The sequence below is a fragment of the Trachinotus anak genome, unplaced genomic scaffold (assembly GCF_046630095.1).
Source record: "Trachinotus anak isolate AG129_WGS33_773 ecotype Australia unplaced genomic scaffold, CSIRO_AGI_Tana_v1 ptg000023l, whole genome shotgun sequence".
Lineage (NCBI taxonomy): Eukaryota > Metazoa > Chordata > Actinopteri > Carangiformes > Carangidae > Trachinotus > Trachinotus anak.
The window spans coordinates 8735239-8753926 of record NW_027273874.1 but is presented as its reverse complement, the minus strand read 5'-3'; the positions used below and the strand labels follow the sequence as shown (position 1 = coordinate 8753926).

The 18688-nt window shown below is 39.9% G+C and overlaps 1 protein-coding gene and 1 long non-coding RNA gene across 2 annotated transcripts; one reads left to right on the top strand and one right to left on the bottom strand.

Annotated features, from left to right (window-relative positions):
• The first annotated feature begins 6507 nt into the window (after positions 1-6507).
• Positions 6508-14894, top strand: LOC139607027 (butyrophilin subfamily 3 member A2-like). Its single transcript, XM_071459582.1, has 6 exons — positions 6508-6579; positions 7234-7312; positions 9315-9653; positions 10374-10712; positions 13540-13827; positions 13926-14894. Exons 2-6 carry the CDS (start codon positions 7243-7245, stop codon positions 14039-14041), a joined length of 1152 nt encoding a protein of 383 aa, XP_071315683.1. The 5' UTR covers positions 6508-6579; positions 7234-7242; the 3' UTR covers positions 14042-14894.
• On the bottom strand, positions 12139-13316 carry LOC139607081 (uncharacterized). Its single transcript, XR_011684777.1, has 2 exons — positions 12502-13316; positions 12139-12466 (listed from the first exon to the last, which is right to left on the bottom strand). It is a non-coding gene; the product is annotated as an uncharacterized lncRNA (long non-coding RNA).
• Positions 14895-18688: the final 3794 nt, after the last annotated feature.

The following is an 18688-nucleotide window of genomic DNA, read 5'->3' as shown; positions in this document are numbered from 1 at the left end:
TTTTCCATGGCAGTTAATAAATACATAAAAATGAAATGCAAACTCAGAATTAACTAATAACTGTCCTCAGTTATTAGGAGTTCTACACCTGAGACAAAGGAAGAATACCATAGAAACTAGTTCGATATCAGAAAATGTTTCAGTTCAATAAAAAGCAGACAGTTGAAGTCAGGTTTTGGTGTCAGTTCCTCATCAAAGAATGAGGTCTTCTCTCTAAAGCAGCTGCAGATTTCCACTGGAGAAGGGGAAGTCAGAGTTTAACTTCTACGCCCAGAGAGGATGTTAAGACACTGCGCAAAGTGCAAGAGTCAACCAAAAGCAAAACCGTGAAATTAGGGGAAGAATTTAAATGATTGTTTATATTACGAGAAGGGCTGTGGGGTTCATTCTGATCAGTCTGTGTCTGGGGCCTTTGGCTTAGTCACATCATTGTCTATTTGAGCAGCTCCTCTAACAGTTGAACCACCTTGTTCCACCTGCTCTGTCTGTTCACACGTCTGAAGATGCTGTTTAAAAAAGTGCTTTTAAATATGCTCACTGTGGTCCGATACCAATATGCTGATATCAAGTTAACCTCAACACCAGTAAGTTTCCATTAACATATCAAGCCCTTTGGTCAGGGCTTGCCTACCTAGCAGAGTCATGTGACTCAAGAAAACAAGTGTGGAAAATGACAATCATGTTTATACATTTAATTAAAATTAGTTATCGCACCAATATTGATCCAAGCTGAAAGACAATGGTTATGGCAGCCATGACAGATGAAGAGACAAAGATAAGGAGGGACAGAGAGACAGAGCTAGAAACTTCACTTAACTTTTATTCACAACACTTTACAACATTCCATTCCCATCATCATCATAACCTAATTCAATATTAACTGTAATAATCAGGCCCTACAGCACCTCCAAATAATTTACACAACTCCCTGTTACACACAGATACAAAGCCAGCAAAGCATCTGCCCGTAGTGAACAAAATAAACCTCTGATCCTCCAGAGCCCTCAAAGAGTCCAGAGTACTCCACATATCAGTCCAAGGGGAAAGAGGGACGGGGCAGCCAAGACACAAGTCATGGCACAGAAGGCAAGCAAAAACACAACACAATTAAAAAAAACAGCACTTGTTAGTAGGTCCACCAGAAAAAGAAAAATGTTGCTTGAAGCCAATTAGATGGAGGGATGGACAGACAATCTGACAAACGCAGAAATAGAAACAGACAGTCATGGAACAGCGGCCAAGCAAAACCCCGACACATAATTAAAAGAAAAAAGAAAGAAAAATAGCACTTACTGTTTGTAGATCCAACAGGATGAAAAATGTTGACGGACGGACGGACGGACGGACGGACGATCATGTTGGTCCAGCAAATGCAGAAATATAAATACAGTCATGGCAGTGCGGCCAAGCAAAACCCAACACATAATTAAAAAAGAAAAATAGCACTTACTGTTCACAGCTCCAACAGGATGAAAAATGTTGACGGACAGACGGACGGATAGATGAACGGACGGACGGACGGACGGGCAGCCATGGTGAACGTACGAACACACAGAATGACGAGTGGCCATGCAGGATGAATGGACATAGAAACTGAAAGACAGAAATGGCATGGTGGTCTTGATAGATCGACAGAGTGAAGAGCAAGCAATACAGATGGGTAACAATTAAAAAACAAAATTTGTGGAGAAACAGGATCACAATGCCCCCATCCACAGAGCATAAGGGGTCACTCAATGGTCATCATATGCTATGGCCTTCTTAGTTAACAGATCTCAACTGGACACCTATGGGAGAATTTGGATCAACGGGCAGCGCTCTCCGGCACCATCATAAAAACCAAACAGGGAATATCTTTTGGAAGAATGGTGTTCAATCCTCCAGTAGAGTTCAGAAACTATCAAAATCAATGTCAAAGAGAATTGAAGCTGTGTTGACGGCCAAACACGTTATCAAGACACTAAGTTGGCTTTAATTTGTCACCCAACTGTAGATGAGAAAGATGGCACGGCGGCCAAGCAAAAACATATAAGAAACAGCACTTACTGTTTGCAGATCTACCTGGAAAAAAACAAAAGTTACTGCACCAATTTTGAGCGAAATTGAAAGACAAAAATAGTCATGGCACAGCGGCCATCTTGGACAGAGAGAGAGTTAAGTTTAAACCTCAAAACAAGGCAGCTTCACCACACAGAAAGACTGATAAGAGCTTGAGACTTGAATTAATAACCTTTATTCACACCATTTAACAACAACTTTCCATTTCAATCATCATCTTCAATATCAACTGGACAGCTGACACATCATTACTGCAGTTCCATCAAATCATTTATACATTACCGCTCCTGTCTCTCAGACATCAAATGAAGCATGTGCCCTGAACGAGCATAAAACTGTCTGATCCTCCAGAGGCCTGATTCAATGCAACCATTTCCTGGAGCATTCTCGTCCATTATCTGACCACTAAATGTGCCAATGTTTCTCTTTATGCACAGAAAGGACACCCCTGCCCAGTGCTAAGGTCCAGGTGAGCTCCATCTCCATGTGTGGCTATTGCTCCATGTACAATCCTCTGCAGACAGCCATGAATTTCACAACAAAGACAGAAAGAGAGTGACCCATCCACCAGAAGAAAAGGGTGATCCAAGACGATGAGAGTGACAGACGAGCGAATGGGCGGCCATGATGAACGCATGGATGAACGGACGCGCAAACGGACACGCAAACGGACGCACAGCCATATTGAGAGACTAGTGGTCATGTTGCCTAAGAGACAGTCATGGCACAGCGGCCATGATAAATGCAGAGGCACAGCGGCCAAGCACAAAAAACACATTAAAACATTTCAAGCTGATTAGACAGAGACAGAAATAGTCATGGCACGGCAGCCATCTTGGACAGAGAGAAAGAGGTAATCATCATCATCATCATCATCATCATCATAGCTGACATCATTACCAAACCCCTCCCCGTCTCACACACACACACAGCCAATGAAGCATCTGCCCTGAGTGAACATAAAACCTGTCTGATCCTCCACAGAGCCCTGAAAGAGTTCAGATTACTCCACACCACATCAGTCCAGCCCTGCCCTAACATCTGCTTCTTCCTGGACCGCCAAAATGCTAGTTGAGTAGTTCCAAACAAATAATTGACTAGACCCAGAGTTTCAATACAACCATTTCCTGGAGCACTCATGTCCACTAGCTGACCACAATCCTCCACTGCAGATCAGCCATCAGTTTCACAACAAAGAGAGAAAGAACAGGAGAGAGTGACCCATCCACCAGAAGAAAAAGGGTGATCCAAGACGATGACTGGACGGGCAGCCATGTTAGGGCCGTGACAAATACACAGGAACAGCGGTCGGTAAAATGCGACGTCATGGCACAGCGGCCAAGCAAAAAAATAAACACAACACCATTAATAGACAGAAACATTCAAGCTGATGAGACAGGTATAGGTAGCCATGGCACAGCAGCCAAGAAAGGCACCTTCAATGAGAGAAAGAGATAGATATGGCACGGCGGCCATCCACAGAATAAAGATAAAGAAAAATGGCACTTACTGTTTGTAGATCTACCTTAAAAAAAAAAAAAAAAAATCAATAAAAATTTGTTTGAATTAAGTCTCAAGCCTCTTTGATTTTGCAGCCCTCCAACAACAGTTTAGCAATTTTCTAACCTTGAAATTTGCTTTGGTATCTGTGGGGCATTATTATTATTATCACTGCCCTTTCTGGATGAGTTTTGAATTTCCTTCCAAAGTTTGTCATTCAATGCAGGACGCTGTTTTATTGTTAAAAAAAATGTTAGTCTGGGCCAAGAGTGTAGCCTCTTATGTATTTGTGGCCCTGCAACAACAATTTAGTAATTTTCTTCTAATTTTCCTTGAATTTAGCTTTGATATCTGTGTGGTATTACTGGTATTATAGCCCTTACTCTGGTTGAATGTGAACTGTAACTTGACTAACTTAACCACCTTACAGACATCACTGACCTTTCTGGGTGAGTTCTGAAGTTCATCATTCATTGCAGGAGGCAGTTTTTCTGTTGAAATTAAAAATATATATATATATATATGTTAGTCTGGGTCAAGTCTCAAGGCTCTAATGTTTTGCAACACTGCAACAATTCAGTAATTTCTTAACCTCGCAGAAATCCATTTTGTAAATTCTTCATCTTAAAAGTAACTAAAGCTGTGAAACAAAATGTAGTGGAGTAGTGAAGTATTTCCCTTTGAAATGTCAAGCAGTGGGAGTATTAAGCAGCTTAATATGGAATTACAATTACTCAATTTACAGGTTCAATCAAGTGCAATAACTAACAAAACACCTGCATTTCCTGAAGAAAATACATGTGCTTCCTGCATCCACTGCTGCTGCGATTATCTGACATATCGAGGAAATGATTCCAGCCTTTTTTGCATTATTGATGTAGGAATGTAGCTCATATCACCCTGCATAGCCATAACTGGGGCAAACTTATTCCAAAAAAATATTCAAAATAGTTTTCTGACTGGCCACACAGTGGCGCTATCACAACTATTTTTTAACTATGTGAAGCATGTTACCTGTGGACAGCCATCTGTTCAGCTTCACTTGTGTATCTGACACAATTTCTAAGATATTAGTTATTTCACCTACTACTCATGAAATCATTAACAACTCATTGCCTGTGAGAGATATCAATAAGCCTTGTCATGCTTGAAATTTTAAAATGGGAACCATGATCCCTATCTGAGATTAGTAGCAATTTGCATTAAGCAATTTTTGCTTTTATTATTATGCCAACCTTTATTATTATGCCAACCTTTAAGCATTTATGAGTTACAGCAGGTTAAGCTGATTTGGTGATGCTTGGATGAAAGCTGTAGGATGTGAGACAAAAAATGACAAATAAAAAATAACTACCTGCAGAAATGAATAAATATGTAAATTATATTATTACTGTTAATTAGGTGGCTGGTCCCACCTCAGTCTAAAGCCATGAAGCATGTAAGTACTCCGAAGTATTACGCATTACTTATTCCCCACATAAAAACCATTCAATAAAGCGTTCATATAATATATTTATGAAATATTAACATATTTAAATAAAATATAAAATAATACTTATCTCATAAGCATGCTAAATATTTTGGCTTCGAAACCGTGTTTTGCTGAATGTGTGTATGACAAGTGGTGCAACCAAAAAAAAAAAAAAAAAAAAATGGCGCAGCATTTGGGCTCCTTCCTGCCACAGACCACTAAAACTTAACCTCTGAATTCTGTAAACGTGCTTTTAAACATGAAAACTTAATGAAACAGGACATCGCCTGCTACACAAGTGCAGTAAAGTTAAACACGAAACCCTGAACAATGTCGCTGAGTTACAAAGGAGCCTGAAATTAGCATCCTGTCCGACATCACAGACCTTTCAGGACGACTTTCTGGTGATGAGGGAGGTCTTTTAAACTTTTCCCCACATTCTTCACAGGAGGCAGGTTCTCTCTTCAAACCTACAGCGGGTTAAAATACGACCCCCCGGGCACACCAGGTCGGGACCATGCGTGAGAGCCACCGACTGCACTTTGACATGTGCGTTTGATGTTTTCGCAGGACACACATCAAACGCAACGCTGTGGTGCGTTGCAGGATGCGGGACGAGGGTTGTAAAAACCAAAACTTCCCTCCGACATGCAGGTTTGATAGCCAACCTCATCAGTCTTTGGAAGATTCTCAGGGCTTCTCTGCAGCCTTTTCTTGGCGTCTGCACCCGTTTGGTAATTTACTGGGTTGCGCCGAGGAAGGTGGTGCAGCATACAGTGCACCACCTCTGCACCACCTCAGAACCCCTCCAGCCTTGGGCCCTTGATGCTAGAGTCCACCGATAGTGTGCATGTGAGGCGTTTGAGTTAATTGTACCCGCAGAAAATAACCTACACCCCACTGTCACTGTCCCTCTGCCACCATAAGTACACTCTCAAACTGAGGGGTTGAGGGGTCACCATATGATTGGGATAGCCTAATTAAAGCAGGTTAAACTATGTGAAAACTGCTTTTCTCAACCCTCTTCAAAGTCAAACAACTGCTACAAAATATAATTTGGATGAATGAAATGGCTTCACATCAACTATCTAGTTCCACCTGTTGATTTTAAGCTGCGCTCATACCACCACTACCTGCCGCAGTCGTGATGTTACACAAGATGTTCAGACTATGTCCTGCGAAGGCCTATTTAACATACCCTAAGCCTTTATGCTTATATTTCTTCAAGGAGTGGAGGCTTCATCTCACTTATGGGATTGATTTGAACTCGCTGCCCTATCTTGCCTGCGCAAAAAAGGCACAGGGTGACTTGCAGAGAGTTCAACAAGCTCATTTTAAACCTCATTTGTTTTCTAATGTTGTGCCAAGCATGACACTGTATGAGACAAGTGAGCCTGGACCGTGAGAACTGCAGGTGTTGAATGCTGACTGTCTGCTTGTGGTTCAAATGAACTTCCTTGTACAGGGGCTGTGTGCAAGAGGCTATAAGAGTAAAGACACACTGTCTTCACCACCAGAGACAACACAGGACCACAACAGCATCTTTGCAGGTAGGAACTGATTACTACATGTATACATTATTTTTTAATTATGATTGCTGAACAGCAGAAAAATTTATAACAATGTGCAGGTGCCAGAGTGCAAGGTGTGCCACACACACACACCAATTAATTTCTGGGGATTCACTCATTTTAATATCAGTATGTTTAAGAACTAGGAAGGACAGGAAATAATATTACAATGATAACTGATAATGAAAATAATTGGGAATTATGTTGTTTATTTTAGCCTCGTAACGCTTTGGAGATTAAAATAAGTTGTTTTTTTTCCCTTTAGGAAATGCCATATTTATACATCTATACCTATATGAATGCAGAGAAGAACCGACCACTGCAGCTATATTTCCCTTTAAAATGTGATGCAAGAGTTTTTGAAAGTCAAAAAATGTCTTAAATGGTCTGAACTGCTCCTCTCTAGTTCTTTGATCAGGAGTGTGGGGTGATGCTGGAAAGTAAAAGGTCTCAGAATTTTGACTGAACTCAAATCTTTATCCCCCGGACAGTTTTTGGCATTTACTGTCTGAGGGTAACAGTGAACATTGCAGGAAACAAAACCACATTCATGACCACCAAACCTTTAGTTTCATTATGATAAACTGGAAAAGTGAATTAATATATTTTACCTTTGTCTTTGTCTATTCCCAGAATTCCAGGATGATGAAGGGGCACAAATGTATTACAACATTTATCCTCATTCCCCTAACCCTAATACAACTATCTGCAGGTAAAAACACAAGTAACACCCTCATGTGTGACAAATGACAAGGTTTTTGATAAATCAAATTCTGAGAGATTTTTGCTTTTGTGGGAAAATTAAGTTTAGTTCACCTAGGAGCATCTTAGGACTATTGTAGGAAAAAGTAAAATAAAATGAAAATAATCACCAATTACAATAAAGTTTAGATTTTTTCTCTATTATTATTATTATTATTATTATTATTATTATTATTATTATTATTGTAGTAGTAGTAGTAGTAGTAGTAGTAGTATAGTAGTAGTAGTAGTAGTAGTAGTAGTAGTAGTAAATAATATCCAAATTTTTCTCATAAATTTGTGACTTTAATCTTGGGAATTCTGTGTTGTTGTTTTTTTGCCATCATAGTCAGTTGAACTCATCCAGAATCAGAACACATGGTGAATTTCCTTGGAAAAAAATTGATAATGTAAAAACTTATATTAAATTCATAGAACCTTGCAAAATCCTCTATTCACCTCTATTGCATATACTTTTTTTATTTATACATTATATTGCCGAAGTATTCACTCACCTGCCTTGACTGTGCAGGCCAGTCATGTTCATTCACACCAAACTCTCTCATCCATGTCTTTATGGACCTTGCTTTGTGCACAGTCATGTTGGAAGAGGAAGGGGCCATCTCCAAACTGTTCCCACAAAGCTGGGAGCATGGAATTGTCCAAAATCTCTTGGTATGCTGAAGCATTCAGAGTTCCTTTCACTAGAAGTAACGGGCCAAGCCCAGCTCCTGAAAAACAACCCCACACCGTAATCCCCCTCCACCAAACTTTACACTTGGCACAATGCAGTCAGACAAGTACCGTTCTCCTGACAACCGCCAAACCCAGACTTGTCCATCAGATTGCCAGATGGAGAAGCGCGATGCGTCACTCCAGAGAACATGTCTCCACTGCTCTAGAGTCCAGTGGCGGCGTGCTTTACACCACTGCATCCAACGCTTTGCATTGCACTTGGTGATGTATGGCTTGATGCAGCTGCTCGGCCATGGAAACCTATTCCATGAAGCTCTCTACGCACTGTTCTTGAGCTAATCTGAAGGCTACATGAGGTTTGGAGGTCTGTAGCGATTGACTCTGCAGGAAGTTGGCGACCTCTGCGCACTATGTGCCTCAGCATCCACTGTCAGTCTACGTGGCATACCACTTTGTGGCTGAGTTTCTGTCGTTCCCAATCGCTTCCACTTTGTTACAACACCACTGACAGTTGACTGTGGGGAAATTTCATGACTGGACTTGTTGCACAGGTGGCATCCTATCACAGTACCACGCTGGAACTCCCTGAGCTCCTGAGAGCGACCCATTCTTTCACTAATGTTTGTAGAAACAGTCTGCATGCCTAGGTGCTTGATTTTATACACCTGTGGCCATGGAGGTGATTGGAACATCTGATTTCAGTTATTTGGATGGGTGAGTGAATACTTTTGGCAATATAGTGTAACTTTTTGCAGTTTTGCCCCTGGAGCTAAATTGAATAATTTAATGTCATTTGCAACATATATTCATGTAAATAGCTATTGCAAATTCATTAAATCAATTTCTGTATTTTTACATTTCTATTAACTTTCAGTTTCTTGAAAACCAAATTTTGATTTTGTGTAGTATTAATATAGTTCACCACATCTAAAGGTTATTTTGTCCTGAATAAGACAAAGTTTAGTAGCACAGATTGTGTTGAATTAAAAAACCCATTTTTTAAAGATATATTGACTGTAAATTTTACAAAGCAGCAGTATTTTAATTTACTTGAAACTTTTTACGGGCAAGTGCTAATATTCACTGCAGATATATAAAAAGTAGTTAAAGCTGTTATATTATTCCTTCATCATTTTAATACTTCACTATAAGTGAATGATGGTTACCTGCCAAACATGGACAGAAAACACAGCAACTGTCATCAGTCTTTTACACATTTTACTTCATGAGACTTTTCAAACCGCACTAAACTGGACTAAAGAAAACCTTCTTCACAGGTCTGTCTAGTTTAAATAGTCAAGCTAAGCAAGTAGTGGCAATACCTCGTGAGGATGTGACGTTGCCATGCCATATGGAACCACCTGTGGATGTTAGTAACATGAATGTGGTGTGGCAGAAAAATGGGCCGAGCAACATCAGTGTCTGTTCTTGGCCTGAAAAGGGACAATTGGTGAATCAGCATCAATCATATGTGGGGAGAACATCACTGTTGACTGACAAACTGAAGAATGGAAACGTTTCAATGACACTCAAAGAAGTGAAACTGTCTGACGGGGGAAAATACACTTGCAGTGTTCCAGAACTGCACATAGAGATGTCTGTAGATCTGATTATAGGTAAGTGGTTCATAGCACACAGATTTGTATCTTTCTTTAATACTTAACCTTTGTGAAATGTACATTGGTTATGAGAAATGCAGAAATGTGTGTTCACACTAGAGTGAGGGAAAAACTTGTGCAAGGTCAGGTAGTTTCCAGTCATCATGGAAAAAATGAGTGTTTCTCCATACACACACGTATAGAGTGCACACACGCTGTGGTCAGGCATTGTTGATGTTTATGAATCTGATTCAGTCACAAGTCAAAGCCTTGTCAAGTTTAATTCTTTCTAATGAGCAGCAGTTAGAATTATTGGACATATGTTACACCTATCTGGTGTTCTGGCCTTATATATTTACATATCAAGTTTTGATATACATAAGAGGTTATTATATCTATCTGTTATATCTCAGCCTTCTTTCTGGGGCTCTATAAGAACAGTTATAAGGTAGTTTCTGAATATGGGCTTCATGAATTTCTGACTGGATTGATTGTTCACAGTATTTATATACCACCTATACCTGCTCTATAATCAAAAAAGACTAAGATGTGGGACCTCTAATGCTGTAGCTGAAGCTTTTGCCAGAGCAGCCACGCTGAACCCTGTTGTACAGCTGCATTTAAAACCCCTGACAAGACGAGCTGGCAAAGCAGCAGTCACCTTCTGTTCTTTAATGAAATAATAATGTTTGAAAATTGTTGCAGAAAAGAAAAAAATGTAGCTTTTTTTTTTCACAGTTCATCCTCACATTGTTGAACCATCTGGGCCAATAGTGGCATTACGTGGCGACAGCATCACTTTGCCATGCCAACTGGAGCCTAAGATGAAAGCCTCTGACATAACCGTGGAGTGGTCAAAGACTGATAAGCAACCTGGGTTAGTTTATCGACGGCACAAAGGTGTGGATAAGATAAATGAATCCTACAAAGGAAGAACATCACTGTTTCTGGATGAATTGAAGCAGGGAAACATTTCACTGAATCTCTTCAATGTGACACAATCTGATGAAGGAAAATACAAATGCAAATGCGCTTTTGACGAATACAGCACAGAGATTTCTCTTGATGTACATGTTGGTAAGTCGATATAACCTTTTAAGAGTTCCTGTTAGACTATTCATCACAAGAAGAATGAATAAATTGGTTGTTTGCTCAAAAGCCAAAAACAAGCTTCTGTTATCCACAAGCAAAGCGAGTAGTGTGATGTTAAAGAGCCAAAAAACAACATAGAGAAGAGGTTAGGGTGGTTGTTTCCCCAGATCTGACTGTCAGTCAGAATATTTTAATTATATTTTTTGAAGGTCATGTGATCTTTAAAAGTATCACAGGTAGTAGAACTTGCTTTAGATTTGCCATTGACACAGGCTTTAGATCAAATTCAAGTCACTAATGCTACCTTCACATTAACTTCTGGGTCTGCAGCATCGACTTGAACTCAACCATTTAGCCTTGTCATCTGTCATCACCTTCCCTGCCCATAAGGCCATCTTGATGCAGACTGTTCTGGTCTGTGGTTTCCTGATGGCGGAACAAGCTGAAGTCTGTCAGAGCAGAGGTGTCCCTCTCTATCTTCAAAAATCTCTTGAAAACTCGTAGTTTCGACTCCTCACTAACACCTCTAACATCCTAACTTGTCTAATTAGCACTTACTGTGCACTTCTTTACTTAATCTCCGTGCCCCTTTTAAGTAGATACTCGACTTAGACTCACACCAAGGTCTCCCACGGCACTGAAGCTTCAGTGATGTCCCCTCCTGGAAGTCGCTTTGGATAAAAGCATCTGCCAAATTAGTATATATAGATAATGAAGATTTACACATCTACATTTACACCTCAACTAAGGTGAGTAACAAGTTTAAAGGTGTGAATGAGGAAGCTAGATAAGTGTTCATATCTCAGACATTTAGGGCAAAACTCCAGCAACACTTACAAGTATACAGATCACTTTACTGTTGGACCAACACATTTTAGCTCAGTCAAAAGTTGGAACTACCCTTTTGACCTCTTTTCCTTTCTCCATGCACCTTGGACATAGGTGACTCTTCACCAGTCAGTCAGAACTGAGGAGGCCTTTTTGATTTGAGGTGCAGCATCTTCAAGACTCTAAAGCGTCTGATTCAGCTTTTCAAGGCTTAACTACGAGTTGTTTTTTGCCTTAACTTAACCAAACCTTAACCATGGAAGTATCAGATCAGAAAACTGTGCTTTTCAATAGTCTTGAAAACTAGCTTTTACCTTAGTTTGAAAAATTAAAGCTCAAATGAGATTGATGAATGTTTTCTTTTACAGTTACAAATGTTAAACTCTATATACAGCTAAGGTCAAAATTATTAGCCCCCAATGAACTACGGAACATTTCCCTAAAATTCTGCCCAATGTTTGCATCATTCATAAAACTGTGCATAGTCAGACATTCATCAGTGTTAAGGCTATTTGGTACATTTGGGAATGTAAAAGAAATCTTCAGGTTTGCTTTATACCAAATGTAGTGAAAATTGAGGAGGTCAAAAAATTAGCCCCCATGTGATTTTTTGCTTTCAAACCACACCTGAGCAATCAATCAGCTTTCGAGCAATTGATCACCACTGAATTCTACTTAAGGGACTCCAGTGAACAGGGCTAGTGGCATTTGAACACTTGATTGAGAGGGACTTCCCCTGGTAAGAAGTAAGAAATAATTTCATGCCTAAAGGTAAAGAAATCAGTCTGGAGCTCAGAAAGAATATAGTGGATGCTCATCTCAAGGGGGAGGGGTATTCTGCCATCTCCAATTGTTTGCAGTGTCTAGAACAGCTGTGCGTTGCACCATTGCAAAGCACAAGGAGACAAACTCTGTTAAAAACAAACCTGGGTCTGGTCAAAAGCACAAGATCTTTGGGGAGGAAAATAGTAAGAGACATCAACAAGAATCCCCGGATCTCAGCTAAGATGATAGTTGCTGAATTGGCCTCTTCTAGACTTGATGTTTCAAGGAAAACTGTTGTGAGGGCTCTTTATCGTGGTGGGCTTTGATGTCATCAACCCAGAAAAACTCCATTGCTCACACAGAAGCACATCAAAGCCAGACTGAAGTTTACCCATGAACATTTGAAACATGGGGATGAGTTTTGGAAGTCTGTCCTGTCTGATGAGACTAAACTTGAAGTGTTTGGGCAGATGGATGCTGCTTTTGTTTGGTGAAGGAAGGGAGAGGCCCTCAACCCTAAAAACACAGTTTCCACAGGTGGAGCATGATGCTGTGGGGCTGTTTTGCTGCCTCAGGCACAGGGAACCTTGTTTGGGTGCATACGATCATGAAAAAAGATTATGTTGACATTTTGAAGAATAATGTAAAGAAATCTGCTGCCTCTCTTGCTTTAGGTCGCCGCTGGGTCTTACAGCAAGACAATGACCCAGAACATACATCTAAATCGGTCAGAAACCTTTTTGAAGGACAATGAAATCAAGGTCCTGGAGTGGTCCTCTCAGAGCCCACATCTCAATCCTATTGAGAACCTGTGGCGGGAGCTCAAGGTTCATGTCCATGCTCTGGAACAATTTGCCATGGAAGAATGGGCTAAGATCCCTCATGAGACATGTGCCAACCTAGTTAAGAACTACCACAGGAGGTTGTTGTCAGTTGTTAGTCAAAAAGGTTATACTATTGACTATTAATTGTCACAGGGCTAATAATTTTGGCCTTGTCATTTTTGTTTTTTCTTCTCTTAAATCAGTAAAATATCTTATTCAAGCTTACTGGAGATTTTGTCATTGTTCTTTTGGAAGCAATTAAACTACAAACACTTTTGGTTATGGTCATTTCCATGGAAAGGTTAAAGGTTTTGTATGATTTCATAAAGGGGGCTAATACTTTTGACCTTTCGTGTATTTTTTCAAGAAAGTCACTTGTTCTGCTCACTTGTCAGGTGCTGTCTCCTCGCCTGTTATTACCATAACAGGAAGAAATACAACTACCGGTGAAGTGTTTTTACAGTGTGAGTCTAAAGGCTGGTACCCAGAGCCTGAGGTGTTGTGGCTGGACGGTGAGGGAAAGCTCCTCCCTGCTGGACCTACAGAGACAGTCAGAGGTCCTGATGACCTCTATACTGTCAGCAGCAGAGTGACTGTGGAGAAGAGACACAGCAACAGCTTCACCTGTAGAGTCCAACAGAAGAACATCAACCAGACCAGAGAGACACACATTCACATCACAGGTACAAATGAATTCTAAGATTATAAAATGATCACGGTTTAGATTCAGCAGTTGGTTCTTATTTGATATAAATACAGTTTTGTGTTTTTGTTATTTCAGATGATTTCTTCATGGCTCCATCTAACTGTGCTGTCTCTGTCACCTTCAGTGTAGTTTTGTCCTTAATGTTTATCATCGCAGTTGCCTTTTCTGTCTGGAAATGGAGACAAAGGTAAAATCAGTAGAGGCAGAAGTAACAGCAAAGGAGGGAGATAAGACAGTTAAGAAAGCACAGGGATATTTAAAACTAAGAGAAATCCTAGATGACGGCAACCTGGAGGAGATAAAGAAAGGATATCAGGAACTGCAAGTGAACACAGATCGATTAATTAAAAAAACGTGTGATGAAATTAAAAGTGTTGCAGAAAAGAATGAACTAGAGGACTATTTAAAAAAAACTGAACAACAGCAACAGGATGCAGGACAGGAGAAGCAGAAAGAACAACTGCCTGTCAAAGAGCAGAAATCAGAGACAGAGAAAGAGGAGAGTCAGAGGAAAGTTCAGCCACACAGTGGAGGAAAGGAACAGGACAAGGGTTAGAGTCAGTTAACTCTCTTCAACTCTCCACATCACACTGAACACTTGCCAGCTTTTTTTTTTTAATTTGTTCTCATCTATCAGATCATGTGTCTGAAGAACAGTTTACACTAGAGAAGGTGAAGATTTCAGCCCAGCACAGAGTTTCTGTGTTAGACCACTTTCTGATGCACAAAATATTAAGTGAGACAATTTAAAGAATAAGAAAGAAAAAGTGAAGATAAAGTCCATGTGTGATCTGCTGCTGACAGATAACAGACAGGTAGATGCTCCACAAACAGTCAACGAAGAAATTTTAAGATGTTCATGCAAACATGAAAAACATTTTTATAGTTTTTACCTGAATATATTTTATCTGTTCTTTTTCTTTGCTTTATATATATTTGAATGTACATATGCTTGACTGCTTTTTATTTTACTCTCTTAGTGCAGCATTGGTTAAATCCCTTATGTGTATTTTAAGAATTAAAGTGAATTGTCAACTATATTGTAAATACAACAGAAAAGTTTCCTGCGTGATTTTTTATGACTTATTTAAATTAGTTTTTATTGTTTTGAAATTGAATTTTAACCCTCCTGTTATGTTCCAGGTCAAATTGACCCGTTTTAAAGTTTGAAGATCTAGGAAAAATAGTTAAAAGTATTTTTTCAGTATGAAACTTCTTCTGCTTGCCTTAATTAGTGTAATCAACATATAATATGAAAATGGTTCATCTCACATATTTGCAACCACCCCCTGCATGTTTATATCACATAGATACTGTTCGGGTCAATTTGACCCAGCAGTCAAACTGGAGGTAAAAGGGTGTCAGAAATGTCACAACTGTGAGACATATTTCATCCCAATCACACACACACACACACACACACACACACACACACACACACACTCAATGCAAACACAGAGCACACGCACACACGCACACACAGGTGCAGGTGTTATGATATTTGACGAGAACCATTTATGTTCTCGCAGGAAAACTCCACCCACATTCAGTGGACACTCAACAGGGGAGGGGCAAAACATATAAAAGATTCTCTGCATGGGAGTCCTACCAACATTACACTCTGTCAGGCAAACCTTTGCAAAATGAGCAGCAGAAGCAAAAGGATGACAGTCCAGGAGGCTCTGGAAGTCATCACTGATCATGACAGTGAAATGGAGGAGGATGTGTCTAAAGATGAAGACCATCTTGAGCTAAATTCTGATTCTAATGATTCTGATTTTGAACCAGATGAGGGAATTGCTATTCCTATTCCTCCAAGCAAGACATTCATGTCAAAAAATGATGAAATACAGTGGTCTTCATCCCCAAATATCCGTCAGGCAAAACTGTCTGCAGAAAACATAATCAAGACAGTGCCAGGGCCCACTAGGATGACAGTGACTCGTGTGACTGACATCAAGTCAACTTTTGCGCTGGTCATGCCAGATTCAATACAGAAAATCATTCTGGAAATGACTCATCTGGAAGGGAGGCGTGTTTTTGTGGAGAATTGGAAGGAGCTAGACAAAACACATTTAGATGCATATTTGGGGCTCCTCATCTTTGCTGGGGTCTATAAGTTGAAGGATGAATCGACAGCCAGTCTGTGGGATGCAGAGACAGGCAGGGCTATATTTCGAGCCACAATGTCTCTGGAGACTTTTCACATTTTCTCTACAGTAATCCCATTTGATAATCGAGAGACAAGGGCTGGTAGACGGGAGAGAGACAAGCTGGCAGCTATTAGGACTGTGTGGGACAAGTGGGTAGAGCAACTACTACTCTATAACCCAGGCCCTAATATCACAGTGGATGAGAGGCTGGTGGCATTCAGAGGTCGCTGCCCATTTAGGCAATACATGCCTTCCAAACCAGCTAAATATGGAATAAAAATCTGGGCAGCATGTGATGCTAACACCAGCTATGCACTGAACATGCAGGTTTACACTGGAAAGCCGGTTGGAGGAGGAGCCAAGAATCAGGGCACAAGGGTCGTGCTCGACATGGCACAGGGTTATTACAATGTTATGTAAAACTATTGTGTTTCATAAGTTGGTCTTTCAAAAGCAATGAAGTGGTGAAACATTTAAAAAAAAAGTTTGAACATCCATTTTTTAAATGAAAAACGAGTGAATTATCCTAACTGAACCATTACCTGTTAGAGGTAAAGAACACCATTGCACTAAATATTGATAGAATAGTTAGTAATGAAATATTCACAGTGCTTGTTAGGATTTTTTTGGTTTCGGACATCTTTTGGATAATTAAACATGCACTGGGTCAAATTGACCCAGGAACACCACTGCTGTTCCTGACAAATGAACATAACAGGAGGGTTAATGTCATTTTAATGTGCTATTAATGTATTTCCATGCTTCTGTAATGTTGCTGTATAACTTGCCTTGAAGTTTCTGAAGGACTCTTTATCAGTCAGGTGAACCATCCTTGAGTCTGAAAGATTAAAAAATGAACAAATCAAAAATTAGTTGAAGAGTAACATATATATATATACACAGTTGAAACCAGAAGTTTACATACACTATATAAAAAGGCAGATAACCTTTTTTTTTCTCACCGTCTAATATTAAACCAGATTAAACCTTTCCTGTTTTTGGTCAATTAGGATTACCAAAATTATTTCTATTTGCTAAATGCCAGAATAATGAGAAAGAGATTTTTTTAGACAATTTTTATGACTTTCAAAGTCAGAAGTTTACATACACTAAGATTACTATGCCTTTAAACAATGTGGGAAAGCCCAGATGATGATGTCATGTCTTTGGAAGCTTCTGATAGGTTTATTGACAACATTTGAGTTAATTAGAGGCACACCTGTGGATGTATTTTAAGGCACACCTGAAACACACTGCTTCTTTGTGTAACATTATGGGAAAATCAAAACAAATCAGCCAAGATATCAGGAAGAGAACTGTGGACTTGCACAAGTCTGGTTCATCCTTGGGTGCAATTTCCAGATGCCTGAAGGTGCCACGTTCATCTGTTCGAACAATTATTCGCAAGTATAAACACCATGGGAATGTCCAGCCATCATACCGCTCAGGAAGGAGACGGGTTCTGTGTCCCAGAGATGAACGTGCTTTGGTCTGAAATGTGCATATCAACCCAAGAACAAAAGCAAAAGACCTTGTGAAGATGCTGGCTGAAGCTGGTAAGAGTGTGTCATTATCAACAGTGAAACGAGTCCTGTACCGACATGGGCTGAAAGGCCACTCTCCCAGGAAGAAGCCATTACTGCAAAAGAAACATAAAAAAGCCAGATTACAGTTTGCAGATGCACACAGGGACAAAGACCTTAATTTTTGGAGACATGTCCTGTGGTCTGATGAAACTAAAATTGAACTTTTTTTTGGCCATAATGACCATCGTTACATTTGGAGGAAAAAGGGGGAAGCTTGCAAGCCTGAGAACACCATCCCAACTGTGAAATATGGGGGTGGCAGCATCATGTTGTGGGGTTGTTTTGCTGCAGGAGGGACTGGTGCACTTCACAAAATAGATGGCATCATGAGGAAAGAACATTATGTGGAAATACTGAAACAACATCTCAAGACATCAGCCAGGAAGTTAAAGCTTGGGCGCAAATGGGTTTTCCAAATGGACAATGACCCTAAGCATACTGCCAACCTGGTTACAAAGTGGCTTAAGGATAACAATGTCAGTGTTTTGGAGTGGCCATCACTGATCTCAATCCTATTGAAAATTTATGGGCATAGCTGAAAAGGCATGTGTGAGCAAGGCGGCCTACAAACTTGGCTCAGTTACATCAGTTCTGTCAGGAGGAATGGGCCAAAATTCCTGCCAACTATTGTGAGAAGCTTGTGGAAGCATATCCAAAACATTTGACCCAAGTCATACAGTTTAAAGGCAATGCTACCAAATACTAATGAAATGTATGTAAACTTCTGACTTTGAAGAAAGTAATAAAAATTGTCTAAAAATATCCTTTTCTCATTATTCTGGCATTTAGCAAATAGAAATAATTTTGGTAATCCTAATTGACCAAAAACAGGAAAAGTTTAATCTGATTTAATGTTAGACGGTGAGAAAAAAAAAAAGGTTATGTGCCTTTTTATATAGTGTATGTAAACTTCTGGTTTCAACTGACACTGAAGGAAACCTGAATGAGCTTCACACTGCATGCTGACAGTGGAACCTCTCCAGACTGTGAGACTGTTTTCTTCCTGTTAACCCCCCCACATCCGTGTGACAGTCTGTGCAAGCACACACACAACACAGACACAACAGGAGTTTCTGTGGTCCACACTGTGTATAACACT

What these genes read in the sequence shown, in the direction of transcription:
- LOC139607027 (XM_071459582.1), top strand. Translation starts at nt 7,243, where the DNA reads ATGATGAAGGGGCACAAATGTATTACAACATTTATCCTCATTCCCCTA. An exon ending in GTCTGTAGATCTGATTATAG is followed by an intron (nt 9,654 to 10,373) that starts GTAAGTGGTTCA and finishes TTTTTTTCACAG; the next exon opens with TTCATCCTCACATTGTTGAA. An exon ending in GACACACATTCACATCACAG is followed by an intron (nt 13,828 to 13,925) that starts GTACAAATGAAT and finishes TTGTTATTTCAG; the next exon opens with ATGATTTCTTCATGGCTCCA.